The sequence below is a fragment of the Cetorhinus maximus genome, chromosome 1 (assembly GCF_964194155.1).
Source record: "Cetorhinus maximus chromosome 1, sCetMax3.hap1.1, whole genome shotgun sequence".
In the NCBI taxonomy this organism is placed as follows: Eukaryota; Metazoa; Chordata; class Chondrichthyes; order Lamniformes; family Cetorhinidae; genus Cetorhinus; species Cetorhinus maximus.
In genome coordinates, this window is record NC_135879.1 from 223,713,642 (window position 1) to 223,736,072 (window position 22,431).

The window sequence follows — 22,431 nt, forward strand, 5'->3', positions numbered from 1 at the left end:
CCGTTGCATAGTGGTTTGTCACTGGACTAGTATTCCAGAGACACAGGGTAATGCTCTAGGGACCTGGGTTCGAATCCCATCAGATGGTGAAATTTGAATTCAATAAAAATCAGGAATTAAAGTCTGATGATGACCACAAAACCATTGCCAGTTGTTACAAAAACCAATCTGGTTCACTAATGTCCTTTAGGAAAGGAAATCTGCTATCCTTACCGGGTCTGGCCTACATGTGACTCCAGACCCACAGCAATGCGGTTGACTCTTAAATGCCCTCTGAACAAGAGCAATAAATGCTGGCCTAGCCAGTGACACCCACATCCCATGAATGAATAAAGAAAACTTTAAAATTCTGAAAGGTATTGATAAGGTAATTGCCTACCAGATTTTCTCAAACTTCTGTTTTAGTAAAAAGACCCCCAGTTTTTCTATTCTCTTCTCCTAACTAAAGCCTCTGATCCCTGCTATATTGCAACTCCTTGCCATTCATTCCATGGCCTTCGCATTCTTGCTGAGATAGGGCAGCCAAAATTAGACACCGTATTCAAACTATAGCCTATTCAATGATTTGTTTCATTCGTGTGTAACAGGGAAAGATTGATATATCCAGAGCCTTCCAAAATTATAGAGTTAAAGTGCTTTGCAGTGAACATGGGAATTATGTAAATGTTAAGAAAGCTGATTAAGAAAGCTGATCCAGCAATGCAAAGATGTTGAAATTAAGCTGTCACAAAGTATAATTTTATTGAACTAATTCTAAAAACAATAGTAATATTCTGATGTAGGATTTTTCTTTATAAAGTATATTCCATGCATGTAATATTTAACATAGATCTCCATTTTTCAAACTATGTTTTTAAATTTGCATTGCTGGAACCATTCTGATCAAAATGAAGAGAAATTTTTGTCAACAATCAATTTTTACTTGCTGGCTTCAAACTTTCTCTCTAGATCATGCATCTCTGGTGACCAAAAAAGATGAGGATTGCACATACTGCTAAGATTTGGCCCTGAACAAATGCACAAGTATGACCTGTTGATTACTCGTCTTCAGATTTGCCCATCTCTCCTTAGACAGGCCTTTTACTTACTAGTCAGATGCTTCTCACAGGAACAGGGCTCAGACTAGAAATTCAGTACGGAGAATGAAACATGTGCCTGAATTTTCACTCCTGAGTCAGGTGCACAGAGCCAAGAAATTTCCCGACTCCCCAAACCCAACTCGGGAGAAACTTCCCTGAATGGTCAGATTTTCATTCCTGAGGGGGAACAGGTGCATGCTGGACTCGGGCCCGCCACCCCTGGAAGCAGTTCAGAGCAGACACAAGGACTGCCAAGGCAGGCTATTTAAAAGACCCATCTTGGTGCTCTGGGACTTTGTCCCAGTTATAATACAAGTAGTTAGGCCCTCTGGTCCTCACACTTCCCATGCTCCATTCTCGCCAGCTCATGCCCCCCCCCCACCCCCCCCCCTCATCCACCCTCAATGGCCACTCATACTCTTCAAGCCAACATATGCCCCTCTACCCACCCTCCATACCATCTTAGTGCCAACTCATGTCGACCCATGCTCCCCACTCATCCCATGGTTCCTTATAACCCCATGCCAACTTAGTGCCAACTTATGCCAACCCATCACCCTTTGTCCTTCCACCCTCCAAGCCAACTCACCCAGTATCCATCATGGCAGATCCCAGGAGCAATACTGAGATGAAATAAAATTAAGTTCTAAAGTATCTATTACAGACCAGTATATTAAATCTCTTCAAGTACTTAATCCATTATTCACCTCTTGTGAACTTACAGCCCACCACTGTGATGATAGATTGTGGAGGCAGTCAAGCAGTACTAATGCTATTATGATAGCCTCAGGCTTATGTCAACAAACATCTATTGAAATTGCAAGCACGGATTTTTTTCAAGTGAGACACACAGTATTATTTTTTCAAAATTTAAAGAGCAGGGGGTTTAAATAACTTGACAGTTCCGCAGACCTTATCAACCTTTTAAGCACATTTAAAGTCTACTCTTCAAAATGCCAACAGGATTCCAAAGGACCTCTCCAAAGAACTCCAGTAGGTTTAGACCTTGTCATCAAATTGGCAAATTCCACAAGTTGTGTTTCACAAACCTCGGCGATGAAAATTACTTCTGAGTGAAGGCAGCTGCGCTTTTAAACATGCCGCTGCCTCCATGAACCATGTGCAAAATACATCCCTTCCTCTGGCAAGGGTGGCGGGTGCCAGGTACAGGGGTGGGGCTTCCCGATTCAGCACTAAGGGCTGGAACTCTTCTTTCTCTGAAAATTCGGGCCATGGTGCCCACCCATCTGCAAGTCCATACAACAGCACTTCAACAAGGTAAGCTTAGCTATTTTTAAATTTGTCTTTCTCAAAAGTGGAAAACACTCAGAACAATCAACATCTGTGGGGATTTTTTTTTGGTTAACAAAGTTTAGCAGTAACTGACAGTGTTAATCATGCCATAAATATGATTGTAATACAATTATTCTTTCAAAATGGCCAATTTACATAAGTGACTTGGATGAAGAGATGGTTGCCAAATTTGCTGATGACAGAAAGATAGGCACGAAAGTAAGTTGTGAAGAAGACATAAGGAGGCTACCAACAGATAGATAGATTAAGTGAGTGGGCAAAGATCTGCCAGATGGGGTATAATGTGGAAAAATGTGAAATTGTCCATTTTGGCAGGAAGAATAAAAGAGAAGCATATTATCTGAATGGTGAGAGATTGTAGGGCTCTGAGATTCAGAGAGATCTGGATGTCTTCGTGCATGAATCACAAAAGGCTAGTATGCAGGTACAGCAAGTGATTAGGAAAGCTAATAGAATGTTATCATTTATTGCAAGGGGAATGGAATACAAAAGTAGGGAGGTTATGCTTCAGTTGTAGAGGGTACTAGTGAGTACTTGGAGTACTGTGCACAATATTGGTCACCTTTTTTAAGGAAGGGTGTGAATGCATTGGAAGCAGTTCAGAGAAGGTTTACCAGGCTAATACCTGGAATGGGCAGGTTGCCTTATGAGGAAAGGTTGGATAGGCTAGGCTTGTATCCACTGGAGTTTAGAACAGTAAGAGGCGACTTGGTTGAAACATATAATCCTGAGGGGTCATGACAGGTTGGATCTGGAGAGGATGTTTCCTCTTGTAGGAGAATCTAGAACTAGGGGTCACTATTTAAAAATAAGGGGCCACCCATTTAAAACAGATGAGGTGAAATTTTTTCACTCAGAGGGTCATGAGTCCATGAGTTCTTCCTGAAAAGGAGGTGGAAAGTCTTCGAATATTTTTAAGGCAGATGTGAATAGATTCTTGGTAAGCAAGGGGGTGATTGGTTATCGGGGGTAGGTGGGATGCAGATTTCAGGTTGCTATCAGATCAGCCGTGATCTTATTAAATGGCGGAGCAGGCTCAAGGGGCTGAATGGCCTACTCCTTGTTCGCATGTTGCATGTTGATGTGCAAGAAGACAGGTTACTGTTGTGTGCCAAGCTTGTCCAATTCATTAAAAATTCAACGCACAAAATTTAACTATCTTTTCTCTTGTTGACCCTGGGGCTCAGTTGGTAGCTCACTTGTCTCTGAGTGAGAAAGGTTCAAGTCCCATTCCAGAGACTTGAGGATAAAAATCAAGGCTGACACTCCAGTGAAGTACTAAGGCAGTGCTACACTGCAGGAGGTACTGTCTTTCGGATGAGGCATTAAACAGAGGTCCCTTTTCCTCTCTCAGGTGGATATGAAGATCCAATAGCACCACATTTGAAGGGAATTGGGAGAGTTAACCCTGGTGTCCTGGCCATTAAATCCTCAATCCTCCCTCAATCAACATCATAAAAACAGATTATCTGATCTCCATCACATTGCAGTTTGTGGGGGGTGCTGTGCACAAATGTCTGTTACGTTTCCTATATTACAACAGTGACTACAGATCAAAAGTACTTCATTGGCTGTAAAGCGATTTGGGACGTTCTGTTTGTGAAATGTTGATTTTTCTTCTCTTTTAAAAGGTAGTCGAGTTATTGCTTATTGCCAGTAATGTTTTTATTTAAAATTTCTAATTTTTTATCACTTACCTGTCCAATAGTACTCCCTATGATACTTGCTACAATCCTTCCTTCCTACTCTTCATATTTGTCAATAAACAAAGGAAAATTTATGAAATTTAATCCATTGCAACCTTGAGGTTCAGATGCTTGTTATGATACACCTGCTTTTCATCCTAATTTATTACATCATTTCAGATTCTTAATGAAATTACTATGCTGGAATCTTTCCCAGGTACCAATTATATTCTTTACAATGTCTCATTACTTATTTCAAAAACATGGCCTTTCAGCTACACATCTCCCCCAAAAGATTCAGTGTCTGGGTGTTGCAAGGTGTTGATTTTCATCTCGAAGCTATCCTGGGGATAAAACATTATATATATATAAACAAAAAGCTAAAAGCTACTGCGGATGCTGGAAATCCAAAACAAAAACAGAATTACCTGGAAAAACTCAGCAGGTCTGGCAGCATCGGTGGAGAAGAAATCAGTTAACGTTTCGAGTCTTCATGACCCTTCGGCAGAACTGAAGCATATGCCGAAGGGTCATGAAGACTCGAAACGTTAACTGATTTCTTCTCCACCGACGCTGCCAGACCTGCTGAGTTTTTCCAGGTAATTCTGTTTTTGTTTTATATACATTATATCCCAGTTCTAAATCAAGGGAATCCCCAATAGGAGTTGTCGGGGCATAGGACTAAAAAGAAACAAAAACTATGTAATGCACCACTGAGGGGGTCTCTACCAAGTTCAAAAATAGTGCAATATTTTAGTTGCAAGTCCACAGCACAAAACTGCTCACAACTCTGCATTATTTGCAATCTCAAACAAGAGTGGCCATTTAAGATGCCGAACTATTCACACTGGTGAAGTAGAAGGTACCAATTAGGTTTGGATTAACACGGTATCTTCTGCTATATATACACAGGTTACTCTTAGGGATGACGTATATTCTGGGAGAGCGGGTTAACGAGAAAAGCTTTATTTTGTACCTCACCTACAGTGTGCTCAACCTGAGAATGTTCGACGTTGAGATCAAGTTGAAAAGTGTTCCAATTCCCTGCACTAATGGTCAATGGCTTGCCAAACAATAAGATAAAATAATCTTAGCAGTAAAGGCCATCTTAATTCTGACCTGCTTTAAAAAATAATATGTGCTACTCTGTTAAGGGGACGAGAGCATAGTTGTAATGTTACTGGGTTAGTGATCCCAAGGCTCAGGCAAATGCTCCAGTTCAAATGAGTTCAAATCCCACCATGGCAGCTGAGGGAATTTAAATTCAATTAATAAATCTGGAATCTATAATTAATAATGATATTAAACCTATAAGATTGTCATAAAAACCCATCTGGTTCACAAAAGTCCTTCAGAGGAGGAAATCCGTTGTCCTCACCTAGTCTGGCTACATGTGACTTGAAATTCACGGTAATGTGGTTGACACTTAACTGCCCTCTGAAATGACCTAGCAGGCCACTCAGTTGCTCAAGGGCAATTATTGAAGGGCCTTGCCAGTGACGCTCACCTCTCAAGAATAAAAGTTTCTTTGTTGCCATCATTTCCCATTTGCTCTCAAGAGGACATCTCTTGGCAATGCCTAATTAATCTGGACTCCAAATAATTGTCATATTTTATGTCAATTAAATGTCTGTTACTCAATCAGATATATAGATATATTATGCAATGTTGTACTCTACTGCTGCACAGGAGTATTGGCACAATAAATTGAATAGATATGATGTAAGTTTATTTCAAATGAAACTTTAAAATGAAAACAAAAAAGACAATTAACTATCTATTATGTTTAACAAGTGCAAGATGAAGTAGCACTTTAATATTGAAATTGGAATTCATGATTTTTCAAAGGCAGCTCACTGCTCATTAAAAAGAGTTACAAAGAATGATCAAAGATCACCCTTCTTGGTCTTTGCACTTGCCTTTTAAAGGATAAGATATATTCTTGTTTAATTAATCTAATGAGCTCAGCTGACTTGCAGGAAGCAGAGAGTTTGGCAGCAGGGAAAAAGTTGAAACATATAGAGCGTACCCAAGTTAATTATTATCTTCTGGTGCAAATTCAACTCCTACACACTGCTACGCCCAGAAATTTGTCCAAGTCGGTTCACTTGATTAGGTCATTTGCAATGTTTAGATGACCAAGGAAAAATAAATAAAAGGATATTTGCCTTTAAGAACAATACAGATACTGACCCAAGGCAAAAAAAGAGATCATTCTGGCTCATTGAATTAGACCAGTAGAACATTAATCTACCTCAATTGCACTTATATGGCATTTTTTTTTAAACTTAGTAAGCTCCGCAACATCAGTGTAGGGATATTGAACACTTCTCCACTCAATCTCACACATTAAGCAGACTGCAGACTGTATAGCTTCTTCAATGTTTCGCCACCAACCCACTTCCACCACCCCCCAACCCAATATACTTATCCTTCAGTGTGTTGTTTGTGAAGAATTTTTGAATATCAGCAGGAGCTTTCCAGTTAACCAAATCTAACCGGTACCTTCTACTTCACCAGTGTAAATGGTTCAGCATCTCAAATGACCACTCATTGAGATTGGAAATGGTGCAGAATTGTGTGTAGTTTTGTCTGTGGATCCACACCTCACTTGGTTACAGTACACTGATTCAAAACTGGACACTTACAAAAAGTAGGGAGATGAGATTTTCATCCTACTAGGCTGTGTTGGATTCAGTGGAAGCAACATTGTGCTGTCTCACAAATCTCCCATGTTAGTTGGGAGGCTCTATCTTTGAAAGTTAAAAATAGTGTTTACAGACAACAACTTGTATTTACATCACATCTTTAACATAACAAAATGCCCCAAAGCGTTTATAGAGCAAAATTTGACACAGACACACATAAGATGATATTAGAGGAAATGGCCAAGAATTTGGTCAGAGGTAAATTTGAGGAGCATGCTAAAGGAGGAAATAGAGGTAGGGAGATGGAGAAGTTTAGGGAATTCAGGAGCTTAGGGCCTAGGCAACTGGAAGCACAGCCATCGACGGTGGAGCGATTAAATCGAGATGCTCAAGAGGCCAGAATTAGGGGAGCGCAGATATCTTGAAGGGTTCTAGGGCTAGAGGAGATTAACTAGATAGGGAGGGGCGAGGCCATGGAGGGAGTTGATGGGAAATATACTGGTACATAGGTGCACCAATGGAATAAACAGACCTGGAGCCTTTAAAGATCATCTGGTGCATAAAGGGTTGAGTTGGTCCTTTGTATCAAACTACGGCTTTCAACTTGATCATAGTTAATACTTTATTTTTGGTATTACAGGTCTATGCCATATTCATCCATTCCTTTCTGTTGCAACATAAAATGGTTGACAATTCCAGTTTGAAGAGAAGTATTGAAAGGCAAAAACTGATCCGATCTATTCTGAAAGTTAAACAAACAATTCTTCCAGTCACTGGGAATGTTCACAGACAGTATTTTTTTTAAAGCAGAAGTCAGTAAATGCTTAATATCTATATACCTTTGCATCAATTTCATAGGCGCTATCAAGGTTAATATAATCATCTAGAAAAAGCAAATGTTCAGGCTTAACAAGCTCCTTCACACATTACTATTGATATCCATACTATTGATATCCACACATTAGTCTGCAGCTCAAGTATTTTGCTACTACAACATTTCTATACAGTGCTTTCATACAAGGATGACTTCATTAAGGAAAAATCTCATCCCTGTTTTCAAATTATGCTAGCCTGGCCCCATCCTTCAAATGCAATCTCCTTTGCCTTTCATTCCTGCACACTCCCCTCTCTCCATCTCTGGCGGATACTTGTTCGGTCAGTGTACTACTTCTGTCCAGTGCTCTGTTTTGCCATGTCACATTCTACTTTTAAAAAAAAAATCATTTGCAGGATGCGGACATCACTGGCAAGGTCGATATTTATTACTCCTCCTGAGATGCTCTCACAAGGTCGCAGTGGGCTTTCTTCTAGGACTGGAGTCATAACTGGGCCAGATAAGCCCAGCCATTATTTTTCACTAAAGGACATTAATAATCCAGATGGATATTTCCAACAACCTGACAGCTTCATGGTCACTTTTACTGATGTTAGGTTTTTACTTGCAGTTGTGTTTCTACACGGTATTCAAATTCTCAAACTATCATAAAAGCAAAAAACTGCGGATGCTGGAAATTCAAAACAAAAACACCTGGAAAAACTCAGCAGGTCTGACAGCATCTGCGGAGAGGAGCACAGTTAACATTTCAAGTCCCTATGACTCTTCAACAGAACTGAGGAAAAATAGGAAAGAGGTGAAATATAAGCTGGTTTAAGGGGGTCGGTGGGACAGGTAGAGCTGGATAGAGGGCCAGTGATAGGTGGAGATAACCAAAAAATGTCATAGACAAAAGGACAGAGGTGTTGAAGGTGGTAATATTATCTAAGGATTGTGATAATAGGTGACATTAAGGGTAGAAAGCAGGACGAGCAAGGTACAGATAGCCCTGGTGGGGGTGGGGTGGGGGGGAGGGATCGAAATAGGCAAAAAGGTAGAGATAAAACAATGGATGGAAATACATTTAAAAATAATGGAATAGGTGGGGGGAAAAAATCTATATAAATTATTGGAAAAAAGGGGGATTGGAAAGGGGATGGGGATGGAGGAGAGAGTTCATGATCTAAAATTGTTGAACTCAATATTCAGTCTCGAAGGCTGTAAAGTACCTAGTCGGAAGGTGAGGTGCTGTTCCTCCAGTTTGCGTTAAACTTCACTGGAATAATGCAGCAGGCCAAGGATGGACATGTGGGTATGAGAGCAGGGTGGAGTGTTGAAATGGCAAGCGACAGGGAGGTCTGGGTCATGCTTACAGACAGACCGAAGGTGTTCCGCAAAGCGGTCACCCAGTCTGCGCTTGGTCTCTCCAATGTAGAGGAAACCGCATTGGAAGCAGCGAATTGAGGGAAGTGCAAGTAAAATGCTGCTTCACTTGAAAGGAGTGTTTGGGCCCTTGGACAGTGAGAGGGGAAGTAAAGGGGCAGGTGTTGCATCTTCTGCAGTTGCATGGGAAGGTGCCGTGGGAGGGGGTTGAGGTGTAGGGGGTGATGGAGGAGTGGACCAGGGTGTTCCGGAGGGAACGATCCCTACGGAATGCCGCCAGGGCGGGTGAAGGGAAGCTTTGTTTGGTGGTGGCATCATGCTGGAGTTGGCAGAAATGGCAGAGGATGATCCTTTGAATGCGGAGGCTGGTGGGGTGATAAATGAGGACAAGGGGGACCCTAACATGGTTCTGGGAGGGAGAGGAAGGTGTGAAGGCGGATGCGTGGGAGATGGGCCGGACACGGTTGAGGGCCCTGTCAACCACCGTGGGTAGAAAACCTCGGTTAAGGAAGAAGGAAGGCATGCCAGAGGAACTGTTTTTGAAAGTGGCATCATCAGAACAGATGCGACGGAGGCGAAGGAACTGAGAGAATGGGATAGAGTCCTTAGAGGAAGTGGGGTGTGAGGAGCTGTAGTCGAGGTAGCTGTGAGAGTCGGTAGGCTTGTAATGAATATTGGTGGACAGTCTATCACCAGAAATTGAGACAGAGAGGTCAAGGAAGGGAAGGGAAGTGTCAGAGATGGATCATGTGAAAATGATGGCGGGGTGGAAATTGGAAACAAAATTAATAAATTTTTCCAGGTCCAGACGAGAGCATGAAGCAGCACCGAAGCAATCATCGATGTACTGGAGAAAGAGTTGTGGGAGGGGGCCGGAGTAGGACTGGAACAAGGAATGTTCCACATACCCCATAAAGAGACAGGCATAACTGGGACCCTTATGGGTCACCCATAGCCACACCTTTTATTTGGAGGAAGTGAGAGGAGTTTAAGGAGAAAGTGTTCAGTGAGAGAACAAGTTCAGCCAGACGGAGGAAAGTCATGGTGGATGGGGATTGTTCGGGCCTCTGTTTGAGGAAGAAGCGGAGAGCCATCAGACCATTCCGGTGGGGAATGGAGGTGTAGAGGGATTGGACATCCATGGTGAAGAGGAGGCAGTTGGGGCTAGGGAACTGGAAAGTGTTGATATGATGTAGGGTGTCAGAGGAATCACGGATGTAGGTGAGAAGGGACTGGACAAGGGTACTCGCAGACACTTCCTCCTACCTCCCCCTGGACCATGACCCCACCACTGAACATCAAGCCATTGTTTCCAGGACTGTTACTGACCTCATCTCCTCTGGAGATCTTCCCTCCACAACTTCCAACCTCATAGTCTCCCAACCTCGGACGGCCCGCTTCTACCTCCTACCCAAAATCCACAAACAGGACTGTCCTGGCAGACCGATCGTGTCAGCCTGTTCCTGCCCCACGGAACTCATTTCTTGATATCTTGACTCCATTCTCTCTCTCCTTGTCTAGTCCCTTCCCACCTACATCCGTGATTCCTCTGACACCCTACATCATATCAACAATTTCCAGTTCCCTGGCCCCCAACGGCCTCCTCTTCACCATGGATGTCCAATCCCTCTACACCTCCATCCTCCACCAGGATGGTCTGATGGCTCTCCGCTTCTTCCTCGAACAGAGGCCCGAACAATCCCCATCCATCACTACTCTCCTCCATAAAAACAAAAAGCTAAAAGCTACTGCGGATGCTGGAAATCCAAAACAAAACAAAAATAGAATTACCTGGAAAAACTCAGCAAGTCTGGCAGCATCGGCGGAGAAGAAATCAGTCAACGTTTCGAGCCTCCATGGCCCTTCGGCAGAACTGCAGCATAGTTTCAACAAGGGAGAAATATAAATTGGTTTAAGGTGGGGGGGGGTGGGGGGGGGGCGGCATTGGGAAGAGACACATTGAGGGTGTGGTGTGAGCAGATAATAATCAAAAGATGTCACAGACAAAAGGGTCAAAGAGGTGTTGAAGGTGGTGGTCTTTGTCTGAGAAAAGTGCTAATTAAGAATGGAAAACAGGATATTCAAAGTACAGCTCTAGTGGGGGTGGGGTGGAAAGACTAAAGGTTTTAGTTTTAGATTTAAAAATAATGGAAATAGGTGGGGAAAGAAGAATCTATATAAATTATTGAAAAAAAAGCGGGTGGGGGGGGAAAAGAAACGGGGTGGGGATGGGGGGAGGGGGAGTTTAAGATCTAAAGTTGTTGAATTCAATATTCAGCCCAGAGGGCTGTAAAGTGCCTAGTCGGAAGATGAGGTGCTGTTCCTCCAGTTTGCGTTGGGCTTCACTGGAACAATGCAGCAAGCCAAGGACAGACATGTTGGCAAGAGAACAGGGTGGAGTGTTAAAATGGCAAGCGACAGGGAGGTTTGGGTCTTTCTTGCGGACAGACCGTAGGTGTTCCGCAAAACGGTCGCCCAGTTTGCGTTTGGTCTCTCCAATGTAGAGGAGACCGCATTGGGAGCAACGAATGCAGTAGACTAAGTTAGGGGAAATGCAAGTGAAATGCTGCTTCACTTGAAAGGAGTGTTTGGGCCCTTGGACGGCGAGGAGAGAGGAAGTGAAGGGGCAGGTGTTGCATCTTCTGCGTGGGCATGGGGAGGTGCCATAAGTGGGGGTTGAGGAGTAGGGGGTGATGGAGGAGTGGACCAGGGTGTCCCGGAGGGAACGATCCCTACGGAATGCCGTCAAGGGGGGTGAAGGGAAGATGTGTTTGGTGGTGGCATCATGCTGGAGTTGGCGGAAATGGCGGAGGATGATCCTTTGAATGCGGAGGCTGGTGGGGTGATAAGTGAGGACAAGGGGGACCCTATCATGTTTCTGGGAAGGAGGAGAAGGCGTGAGGGAGGATGCGCGGGATATGGGCCGGACACGGTTGAGGGCCCTGTCAACGACCGTGGATGGAAAACCTCGGTTAAGGAAGGAGGACGACATGTCAGAGGAGCTGTTTTTGAAGGTAGCGTCATCAGAACAGATGCGACGGAGGCGAAGGAACTGAGAGAATGGGATGGAGTCCTTACAGGAAGCGGGGTGTGAGGAGCTGTAGTCGAGGTAGCTGTGGGAGTCGGTAGGCTTGTAATGGATATTGGTGGACAGTCTATCATCAGAAATTGAGACAGAGAGGTCAAGGAAGGGAAGAGAAGTGTCAAAGATGGACCATGTGAAGATGATGGAGGGGTGGAGATTGGAAGCAAAATTAATAAATTTTTCCAGGTCCCGACGAGAGCATGAAGCAGCACCGAAGTAATCATCGATGTACCGGAGAAAGAGTTGTGGGAGGGGGCCGGAGTAGGACTGGAACAAGGAATGTTCCACATACCCCATAAAGAGACAGGCATAGCTGGGGCCCATGCGGGTACCCATAGCCACACCTTTTATTTGGAGGAAGTGAGAGGAGTTAAAGGAGAAATTGTTCAATGTGAGAACAAGTTCAGCCAGACGGAGGAGAGTAGTGGTGGATGGGGATTGTTGGGGCCTCTGTTCAAGGAAGAAGCTAAGGGCCCTCAGACCATCCTGGTGGGGGATGGAGGTGTAGAGGGATTGGACATCCATGGTGAAGAGGAAGCGGTTGGGGCCAGGGAACTGGAAATTGTTGATGTGACGTAAGGTGTCAGAGGAATCACGGATGTAGGTGGGAAGGGACTGGACAAGGGGAGAGAGAAGGGAGTCAAGATAACGAGAAATGAGTTCCGTGGGGCAGGAACAGGCTGACACGATCGGTCTGCCAGGACAGTTCTGTTTGTGGATTTTGGGTAGGAGGTAGAAGCGGGCCGTCCGAGGTTGGGCGACTATCAAGTTGGAAGCTGTGGGAGGAAGATCTCCAGAGGAGATGAGGTCAGTGACAGTCCTGGAAACAATCCTACTCTCCTCCATCTGGCTGAACTTGTTCTCTCACTGAACAATTTCTCCTTAAACTCCTCTCACTTCCTCCAAATAAAAGGTGTGGCTATGGGTGACCCATAAGGGTCCCAGTTATGCCTGTCTCTTTATGGGGTATGTGGAACATTCCTTGTTCCAGACCTACTCCAGCCCCCTCCCACAACTCTTTCTCCGGTACATCGATGATTGCTTCGGTGCTGCTTCATGCTCTTGTCTGGACCTGGAAAAATTTATTAATTTTGCTTCCAATTTCCACCCCTCCATCATTTTCACATGGTCCATCTCTGACACTTTTCCCTTCCCTTCTTTGACCTCTCAATTTCTGGTAATAGACTGTCCACCAATATTCATTATAAGCCTACCGACTCCCATAGCTACCTCGACTACAGCTCCTCACACCCCGCTTCCTCTAAGGAGTCCATCCCATTCTCTCAGTTCCTTCGCCTCCGTCGCATCTGTTCTGATGATGCCACTTTCAAAAACAGTTCCTCTGACATAACTTCCTTCTTCCTTAACCGAGGTTTTCCACCCACAGTGGTTGACAGGGCCCTCAACCGTGTCCAGCCCATCTCCTATGCATCCGCCCGCACACCTTCCTCTCCCTCTCAGAACCACAATAGGGTCCCCCTTGTCCTCACTTATCACCCCACCAACCTCCGCATTCAAAGGTTCATCCTCCGCCATTTCCGCCAACTCCAGCATGATGCCACCACCAAACAAATCTTCCCTTCACCCGCCCTGGCGGCATTTCGCAGGGATCGTTCCCTCCGGAACACCCTGGTCCACTCCTCCATCACCCCCTACACCTCAACCCACTCCCACCGCACCTTCCCATGCACCGCGGAAGATGCAACACCTGCCCCTTTACCCTCTCCTCACTGTCCAAGGGCCCAAACACTCCTTTCAAGTGAAGTAGCATTTTACTTGCACTTCCCTCAATTTAGTCCATTGCATTCGCTGCTCTCAATGCGGTTTCCTCTGCATTGGAGAGACCAAACGCAGACTGGGTGACCGCTTTGCGGAATACCTTCGGTCTGTCCGCAGGCATGACCCAGACCTCCCTGTTGCTTGCCATTTCAATACTCCACCCTGCTCTCATACCCACATGTCCATCCTTGGCCTGCTGCATTGTTCCAGTGAAGTTTAACGCAAACTGGAGGAACAGCACCTCACCTTCCGACTAGGCACTTTACAGCCTTCCGGACTGAATATTGAGTTCAACAATTTTAGATCATGACCTCTCTCCTCCATCCCCACCCCCTTTCCAATCCCCCTTTTTTCCAATAATTTATATAGATTTTTTCCCCCCACCTATTCCATTATTTTTAAATGTATTTCCATCCATTGTTTTATCTCTACCTTTTTGCCTATTTCGATCCCTTCCCCCCACCCCCACTAGGGCTATCTGTACCTTGCTCGTCCTGCTTTCTACCCTTAATGTCACCTATTATCACATTCCTTAGATAATATTACCACCTTCAACACCTCTTTGTCCTTTTGTCTATGACATTTTTTGGTTATCTCCACCTATCACTGGCCCTCTATCCAGCTCTACTTGTCCCACCCTCCCTTAAACCAGCTTATATTTCACCTCTTTCCTATTTTTCCTTAGTTCTGTTGAAGAGTCATACGGACTCGAAACGTTAACTGTGTTCCTCTCCGCAGATGCTGTCAGACCTGCTGAGTTTTTCCAGGTATTTTTGTCTCAAACTATGAAGTTTTTTCGAAATAATGTTCACTGGATTACTTGCCCAGGTCCCTGGATTACAACTCCAGTGACATACTGCTATGTTATTAGTAAAAAACACCATATTGTGCCTTCAGTTCCCTATCTTTCCATTCTGCTTATCAAATGTTTGTGAAATCATAATTAATGATAATAGTATTTCATGAAACAATCACTTGGAACATTAAATCAGGGCTAATTTAGGACTGTTGATCTAATTCTGATTACTTTTTATTCTTTCATGGGATGTGGATGTAACTGGCAAGGCTCATTGCTGCCCATCCCTAATTGTGCTTGAACTGAGTGGCTTGTTAGGCCATTACAGAGGACAGCTAAGAATCAACTACACTGCTGTGGGTCTGTAGTCACACGGTCAGACCGGATATGAATGGCAAGTTTCCTTCCCTAAAGGGCATTTGTGAAATGGATGGGTTTTTACAATAATCGATGATAGTTGTCATTGTCATCATTACTGAGACTAGCTTTATATTCCAGATCTATTCATTGAATTTAAATTCCATCAGCTGTTGTGGGATTTTAATCCAAGTTCCCAGTGCATTAGCTGGGCCCCTGGATTACTTGCCCACTGAGTGTGTAAAAACAAAGTTGTCAGCATCCATGAGGGAGATTCCACAATCATATATTGACAGAGACACATAATATTCTCAAGACTGCACATCTTCCTAAACACTGAGTTTGGTTTTTTGATCATTGCTAATGCATCCAACTTTATGGTCGCTGATCTGAACTAATTATTCTTACACAGACACCAAAGTCAGACCATGAAGGTCACAAGAAAATCACTTTCATAGGCGACCAGCCTTTCTTTTTAAATGCCAGTTTGCCTGTAATGTAAACCTGATAAACAGGAAAGCTATGCAGATGGACAAACATGGAAACAAATATTGAAAGTAACATAAAAATTATATGCAACCATTTCTTGCCAGTGCATAAAATGAACATAAGTTAATGTAGATCAAAACCACTGGGTAAACCCCAGAATTATCTGTGCTAAGGGTGTAGTACATCGATCAAAATAACATACATCATTTATGATCTTTGGCACAGATCTCTAAATGTTTATGCAGTAGCTTCACCAACCCTAATGCACCTTGGAACTCACTCCATCTGATGTCCATGGCACTTTACTTGGTATGTATATTTTGTCCGCTTAACCTTTTACAGGTTAAAACTGTGCTACAACACATTAGCATCAAATTGGTTAACACATTCATTTGAAATTTAACATGTTATTTTTATTTAAAACTATTTTATATGGGAAAACACCTTTGTTAAAATAATAGAATGAATGCATTAACAAGCTTGTTGTTAATTACACAGCACAATATAAACACTTTAAAATGTAACCAGCCTAATAAAAACTGCAAAGTGAGAAACCCTGAAGTGCAAGGTACTGTAAGGAAATTGTGACAGGTTAATAAAAGTAATTTGTGCCAGCTTTGTTTTTGAATTAAGTTGAAATGACAGATTGGACCTTAAAAGATTTCCCCCACTCTTCAAGTTTATCCCTGCTGCCATGGACAGGGAAAGAAAAAAATCATACAATGCCAGACGAGGAGGAAACAGATTTGCACGAAAATTTACAAGCGTATTTTGAATTATTGCTCATGTCTCTTTATAAATGTATTCCAGCTACATGTTAATTTATATTGCAAGATAATACCACAACACTTTGCTATATAATAGTTTACATCATCACTACAACAGTTTGTGCTACTAATGAAACAGCACTTTGCATAACAGGCAGAAATTTTAATCTTGAAGAGTACTTTTTTATAGTCCCGTAAAAAGGTGGCCTCAATTTAGCCACTCTTTCTATAAGGACCATAAAAATGACTGTACAAGATTCACGAACCTATTTTAAAGCATTGTACATTTTTGTAAATTCAAAAGGAATGTTAATGTGACTTTAATTTTGATTTTTCAAATTCTGAGAATCACCACCCCAGGAGTAAAATGTCACCCCCCCCCCCCCGTGTATATAAAATTGTTTTTAAAAAAAAAATTCCACCCCTCAAATGAAAACCGAATTTCACAAATTTAAAACAACCATAAAAAGGAAAATATCTCTTGTGACCATTACTCATTTTCGGTGATGCCTCCTCCCCCCACCCCCCCCCCCAACGATTTAAGAATAGTACTATAAAGAGGCTTTAAAAATAATCCAGATATCACCCAGCCCAGTCATGGTTTAAAAATATCTTTTAAAAAAAAAATCCAATCATCTCTTCTTAACAGGAAAAAAATAATGGTTATATTGTTGGGGTCGGCGGGATCAGGAATAATAAATTTATTTAATTAATCACCCCCATTTCCTCCACCATCCCCTGGGAAGCAAAAAAAGTTAAGGAATCGAGGAGAGAACAGGCTGCAAGCACTCGCCTCGCCCCAGGCGAGGAGCAGGAGCACTAGGCCGCTCCGCCTCACCACTAGGTTTGTCCGGGGGGGGGGGTTATATTTTTTTCTTTAAATTATTTTATTTTTTTTCTGTTGACGTGGTTGCACTGACTGCTGGAGCTGAACTCACCTTCTCGGTTCGTTTGCACGGATCTATTAATCTCCCTGTTATTACTAGTGTCACCCCCTGCCAAACTGTTACATGAATAGTCGGCCTTTTGCTTTCTAAAACTCTCCACTAGCTGCGGGATAGGGCTGCTCATCTCCATGGTGGCAAGTGACCAGCCACTGCGCTGCGCCTGCGCCATAGGTCAGACACCCCCCCACCCACGGCCTCGCCCGTGGCCCGCCCACCATCAGGGGAAATAGCCGCGCCCACAAACGGCGACCTGGCCACGCCCACAGCCGGCACCATCATTCCACTATCGACTCGCCCGCCCCCCGCGCCACACGGCGTTGGTCATAGCCCCGCCCCCGCCCCAGCCTGAGTCATAGGCCAACCCCCTAAGCCCCGCCCCCAGCCCTATGCCCCGCCTCCAACCACAGGTCTTGCTTGGGCAGTGCTGAGTGTGGGGGGAGGGGTGGAGAGCAATGTAGCTTTTTGCAGCCGCAAGAAATGTGACTTAATCTTTGGCCCCACCTACTTCAGCAGCTCCTCCCACATCTGGTTCATTTCTCAGAAATAGGTTCTGGTTTTTTTATACCTGAAAAAAAGATGTCCTTCTGAAGCCTTCAGACCGTTTTTAAATTCCAGTGTCATAGAATCATGCAATGGTTACAGCACAGACGGAGTCCATTCGGCCCATCCATCCAATCTGGCTCTCTGCAAGAATAACTCAATTTGTCCAACCACCTGGATCGTTTCCATTAGTACTGCAAATTTTTACCTTTCAATCTTCCTTTGGGTTGTGCCTAAGAGAAATGCAAGTTCACCCTTTTTCAGAAAAGGGTGTAAAGGTAAGCCCAGTCCAGCAGTTTAACCTTGGCAGAGGGGAAGCTTTTAGAAACAATAATTTGATTAAACAATAATTATGTGCTGGGACAAAATTAATAGTCATTTGGGCAAATATGAGTTAATTAAGGAAAACCAACATGGATTTGTCATGGGCAAATCACATTTAACTAACTGGCTTGAGTTTTTTGATGAGGTAACAGGGTTGATAGGGGTTAATGTGATGTGCATGAACTTCTAAAAGGCATTTGATAGAGTGCTGCTCAACAGACTTGTAAGTAAAGTTAGAGCTCATGAAATAAAAGGGACAATAGCAACATGGATGCGAAATTGGCTGAGCGACTGGAAACAAAGAGTAGTGGTGAACGGTTGTTTTTCAGATTGGAGGAAAGTTTATAGTGGAGGTCCCCAGGAGTTGGTGTTAGGACCCCTGCTCTTCCTGATATATAATGTCTTAGATCTAATGGGGGTGCAGGAGCAGAGAGACCTAGGTGTATATGTGCATATATGTACATTGAAGGTGGCAGGAGAGGTTAAGAGTGTAGTTAATAAAGCACTCTGGGCTTTATCAATGGGGGCATGATGTACAAGAGCAGCAAAGTTATGTTAAAGCTGTATAAAACATTGGTTCAGCCTCAACTGAATATTGCATCCAATTCTGGGCATCACACTTTAGGAAGAATATGAAGGCGTTTTGAGGGAGTGCAGAGCAGATTCACAAGATTAGTTCTCAGGGTGAGGAACTTCAGTTATAGTCATTTGGTGCTACAGAACTTGAGTTTTGCTGAAAAAATAGACATGATGGAAAGTTTTGGGTCTTGCATTCATCAGAATAGCTTGTAAGAAATTACCGCAGTACCGAGGGAACAACAATATAAGCTGTATGAGAAGAGAGTGCTGATTGGTTAGCAAGTGGACGCTGATTGGTGGAGGCATTGCCATGGAGAATGCAACATGAAACAGTTAACTGGATAAGTCCTGTTGCACCAGTAGGATAGGCCCACCAAAGATGTAGGCACCATTGTATACAATCAGCAGGGAGTGGCCCAGCATTGACTCCAGTACCCATGAAGTCTCCTGATGTCAGGTTAAACATGGGGAAGGAAACCTTCTGCTGATTATCACCTATCACCCTCCCTCAGCTGGTGAATCAATACTCCAGCATGTTGAACACCACTTGGAAGAGGTAGTCAGGGTAGCAAAGGCACAAAATGTATTCTGGGTGGGGGATTTTAATGTCCACTATGAAGAGTGCGTGGGTAGCATCACTACTGACCGAGCTGGACGAGTCCTGAAGGACACATCTGCCAAACGGGATCTTTTTTCTCTTATTCGGCCTCGGGATGTGGGTGCCACTGGTTGGAATCATACCTAGCACAAAGGAAGATAGTTATGGTTGATCAAAGCCAATCATCTGAGCTCCAAGACATTGCTGCAGGAGCTCAGTGTCCAAGGCCCCATATCTTCAGCTGCTTCACCAATGACCTTCCCTCGATCATAAGGTCAGGAATGGAATGATTGCAAAGAGTTCAATTCTATCTGCAACTCCTCAGACAATATAGCAATCTGTGCCTGCCTGCAGCAAGACCTGGAAAATATTTAGGCTTGGAGTGATAAATGGCAAATAGCATTTACACCACACAAGTGCCAGGCAATGACCATATCCAGTAAGATAGAATCTAACTACCTCCCTTTGAAATCAGCAGCATTACCATCGATGAATCCCACACATCAACACCTGGGAGATTACCATTCATAAAAAACTTAACTAGATTAGCTGCATAGAATCATAGAATGGTTACAGCAAAGAAGGATTCAGCCCATTGTGTCTGTACTATCTCTCTGCGACAGTAACTCAGCTAATCTCCTGCCTTTTCCCGTATCTTTGCAAATTTTTTCTCTTCGGACCATTATCCAATTCTCTTTTGAAAGCGCGATTGAGTCTACCACCATCACCATACTTTCATGTAGTACATTCCAGATCATAACCACTTGCTGCATCAAAAGTTTTTTTTCATCTTGCCTCTAGTTCTTTTGCCAATCATTTAAATCAGTGTCCTTTAACCGTCATGATTTTGAATACCTCTATCAAACGTCAACCTTCTCTTCTCTGAACCGTCCCAACTTCTCCAATCTATGTAACTTAAGTTCCTCATCCCTGGAACCAATTTTGTCAATCTCTCTAAATACTTCCTAAAATGTGATGGCTAGAACAGGACGCAATACTCCAGGTGAGGTGGAACTAATGTTTTATAAGATTCGTCTTAACTTCCTTATCTATGCCTTCATTCATTAAGCCCAGGATCCTGTATGTCTTATTAAAAGCTTTCTCAACCTGCCTTCAACAATTTGTATATGTTTAACGCAGGTCCCTCTGTTCCTGCATGACATTTAGAATTGAATCCTTTATTTTATATTGCCTTTCTTCATTCTTCCTACCAAAATGTATCACTTAACACTTCTTTGCATTAGATTTCATCTGCCACATGTCTGTCCATTCTACCAGTCTGTCTATGTACTCATAAAGTCTATCACTAGCCTTCTCACAATTCACAATATTTCCAGTTTGTGTCATCTGGAAATTTTGAAATTGTACCCTGCAAATCCAAGTCTAAGTCATTAATGTACAGCAAATAAAGCAGTGATCCTAATATCAGCCCCTGGGGACCCCACTACACACTGTCCTCCAGGCTGAAAAAGAACCGTTTACCACTACTTTCTGTTTTCATTCACTCAGCCAACTTTGTATTCAAGCTGCCAATGTTCCTTTTACTCCACGGGTTTCAACATTGCTGACAAATCTGTTACGTGGCAATTTATCAAATGCCTTTTGGAAATTCATGTACCCCACATCAACCTCATTACCCTCATCATCCTGTTACTTCATTACAAAATTCAAGCAAGTTAGTTAAACACGATTTTAATATTTTGGTGACAAGGCCAATGGTTGGGAATTCTATGGCGAGTAACACACCTCTGTTTTCACCCAAGCCTGTCCACCATCTACAAGGCATAAATCAGGATGTGATAGAGTACTCCCCAATTGCCTGGATGAATTCAGCTCCAACAACATTCAAGATGCTCAACACCATCTAGGACAGAGCAGCCCACTCGATCGGCACTCCATCCACCAACTTAAACATTCACTCTCTCCACCACTGATGCACAGTGGCAGCAGTGTGTACCATCTACAAGATGCAGCACAGCTACTTGTAAAGGTTCCTTCAATAGCACCTTCCAAACCCTGCTTCTGTAACTTCGAAGAACACGGGCAGCAAGCACATAGGATTACTACCAAGTGTTCCTCCAAATCATACATTACTGAGACAGCACCGTGGGTGGACCGACATGGACTACAGCGGTTCAAGAAAGCCATAGCCTTCCCAATGGCAATTCGGGATGGACAATAAATGCTGGCCTTGCCAACAAACCCCACACCTCATGAATAAATAAAAACAAGATTCAAGTTAAGGGCTTAGGCCTGGGGGGATCCTTAGAACATGTTTGGCCTGGTGGGCTAGGGGAAGGGATAGAAGCTACAGAGGCAGCTGAACAGATTTGACAAAGAGCTCCATGAGTTCTTCACATTCATTTTGGAGAAAAAAAGTAAGGATGGAGGAGACAGGAGAGAGGAGTTTAAGAAGAGATTGTAGTACTTTCCAATTGTCATTACTGCTGTATTGTATGAACTAATGTAGGAAACATATTGGTCTGCTTCTAACACACCACACACATTGATGATGTGCACAGGAAGTTCTCACTGGTGTCCTGGTCAAAAAATCCCTGAACCAACATCAGTTAAAAACAGATTATCTAACGGATCATTATCTCATTGCTGTTTGTGAGTCCTTGCTGTGTGTGAATTGACTATCCTGTCCTCTGCATTCTTTTTTATAAAGTACTTCATTGCTGTAAGGGACATTTGGACATCCTGAAGTGGTGAAAGGTGCTATATAATTGTAAGTTCTTTCTCTTAAGGTGAAACATCATAACCATGAACATCATCTAAACAAATATTTCTTACATTGCACATTCATTCGATTGTATATGTGGTTACTTTTTACGTGCCACACCGATAGAAATCGTATGTGTGTGCACCAATGCCACACTTCTGTATATCATATATAAGCATACCTACAGAAAAAGTAACACATGGACCTTACCATTTCAGTACACCCAGAAAAAAAGAGAACTAAATTGTTAATTCTTTATAATCAACTAAGCGTCTTATTAAAAATAGTTATAAAATGGGATTTTTGCACCATTTGAAAAATCTTTCAATTGTTAGAAGTTTTCTAAAGTTTCATTGCAGCTCCAAATCTAGCAGATGTAATTAATTTCGTTTAATTATTTGTTAAAGGAAAATTGCAAGGTTCTTTTTCTAGGTGTCTGGATACTGACATGGTTAACCACACCACCCTCTTACAATGCCTCTCCTCCTTTGTCTAGTTGGATGAACTTGACCTCACCTGGTT

General features: G+C 43.1%; 1 protein-coding gene and 1 pseudogene across 5 annotated transcripts in view; one reads left to right on the forward strand and one right to left on the reverse strand.

Annotated features, from left to right (window-relative positions):
• Nucleotides 1-17,300, reverse strand: part of LOC144687701 (zinc finger matrin-type protein 1-like) — a 112,944-nt gene extending 95,644 nt beyond the window's left edge. For 2 of the 4 annotated variants that reach the window (XM_078554147.1, XM_078554130.1), the window contains exon 1: nt 17,135-17,300. In XM_078554147.1, coding sequence (XP_078410273.1) covers nt 17,135-17,273 — 139 coding nt within the window. In that variant the 5' untranslated portion in view covers nt 17,274-17,300. The remainder of the gene's footprint in view (nt 1-17,134) is intronic. The other 2 variants (XM_078554156.1, XM_078554164.1) reach the window with 2 other exon arrangements.
• Nucleotides 1-22,431, forward strand: part of LOC144687802 (large ribosomal subunit protein eL31 pseudogene) — a 647,000-nt pseudogene that overhangs the window by 78,671 nt on the left and 545,898 nt on the right. The gene's annotated exons all lie outside the window — the stretch shown is intronic.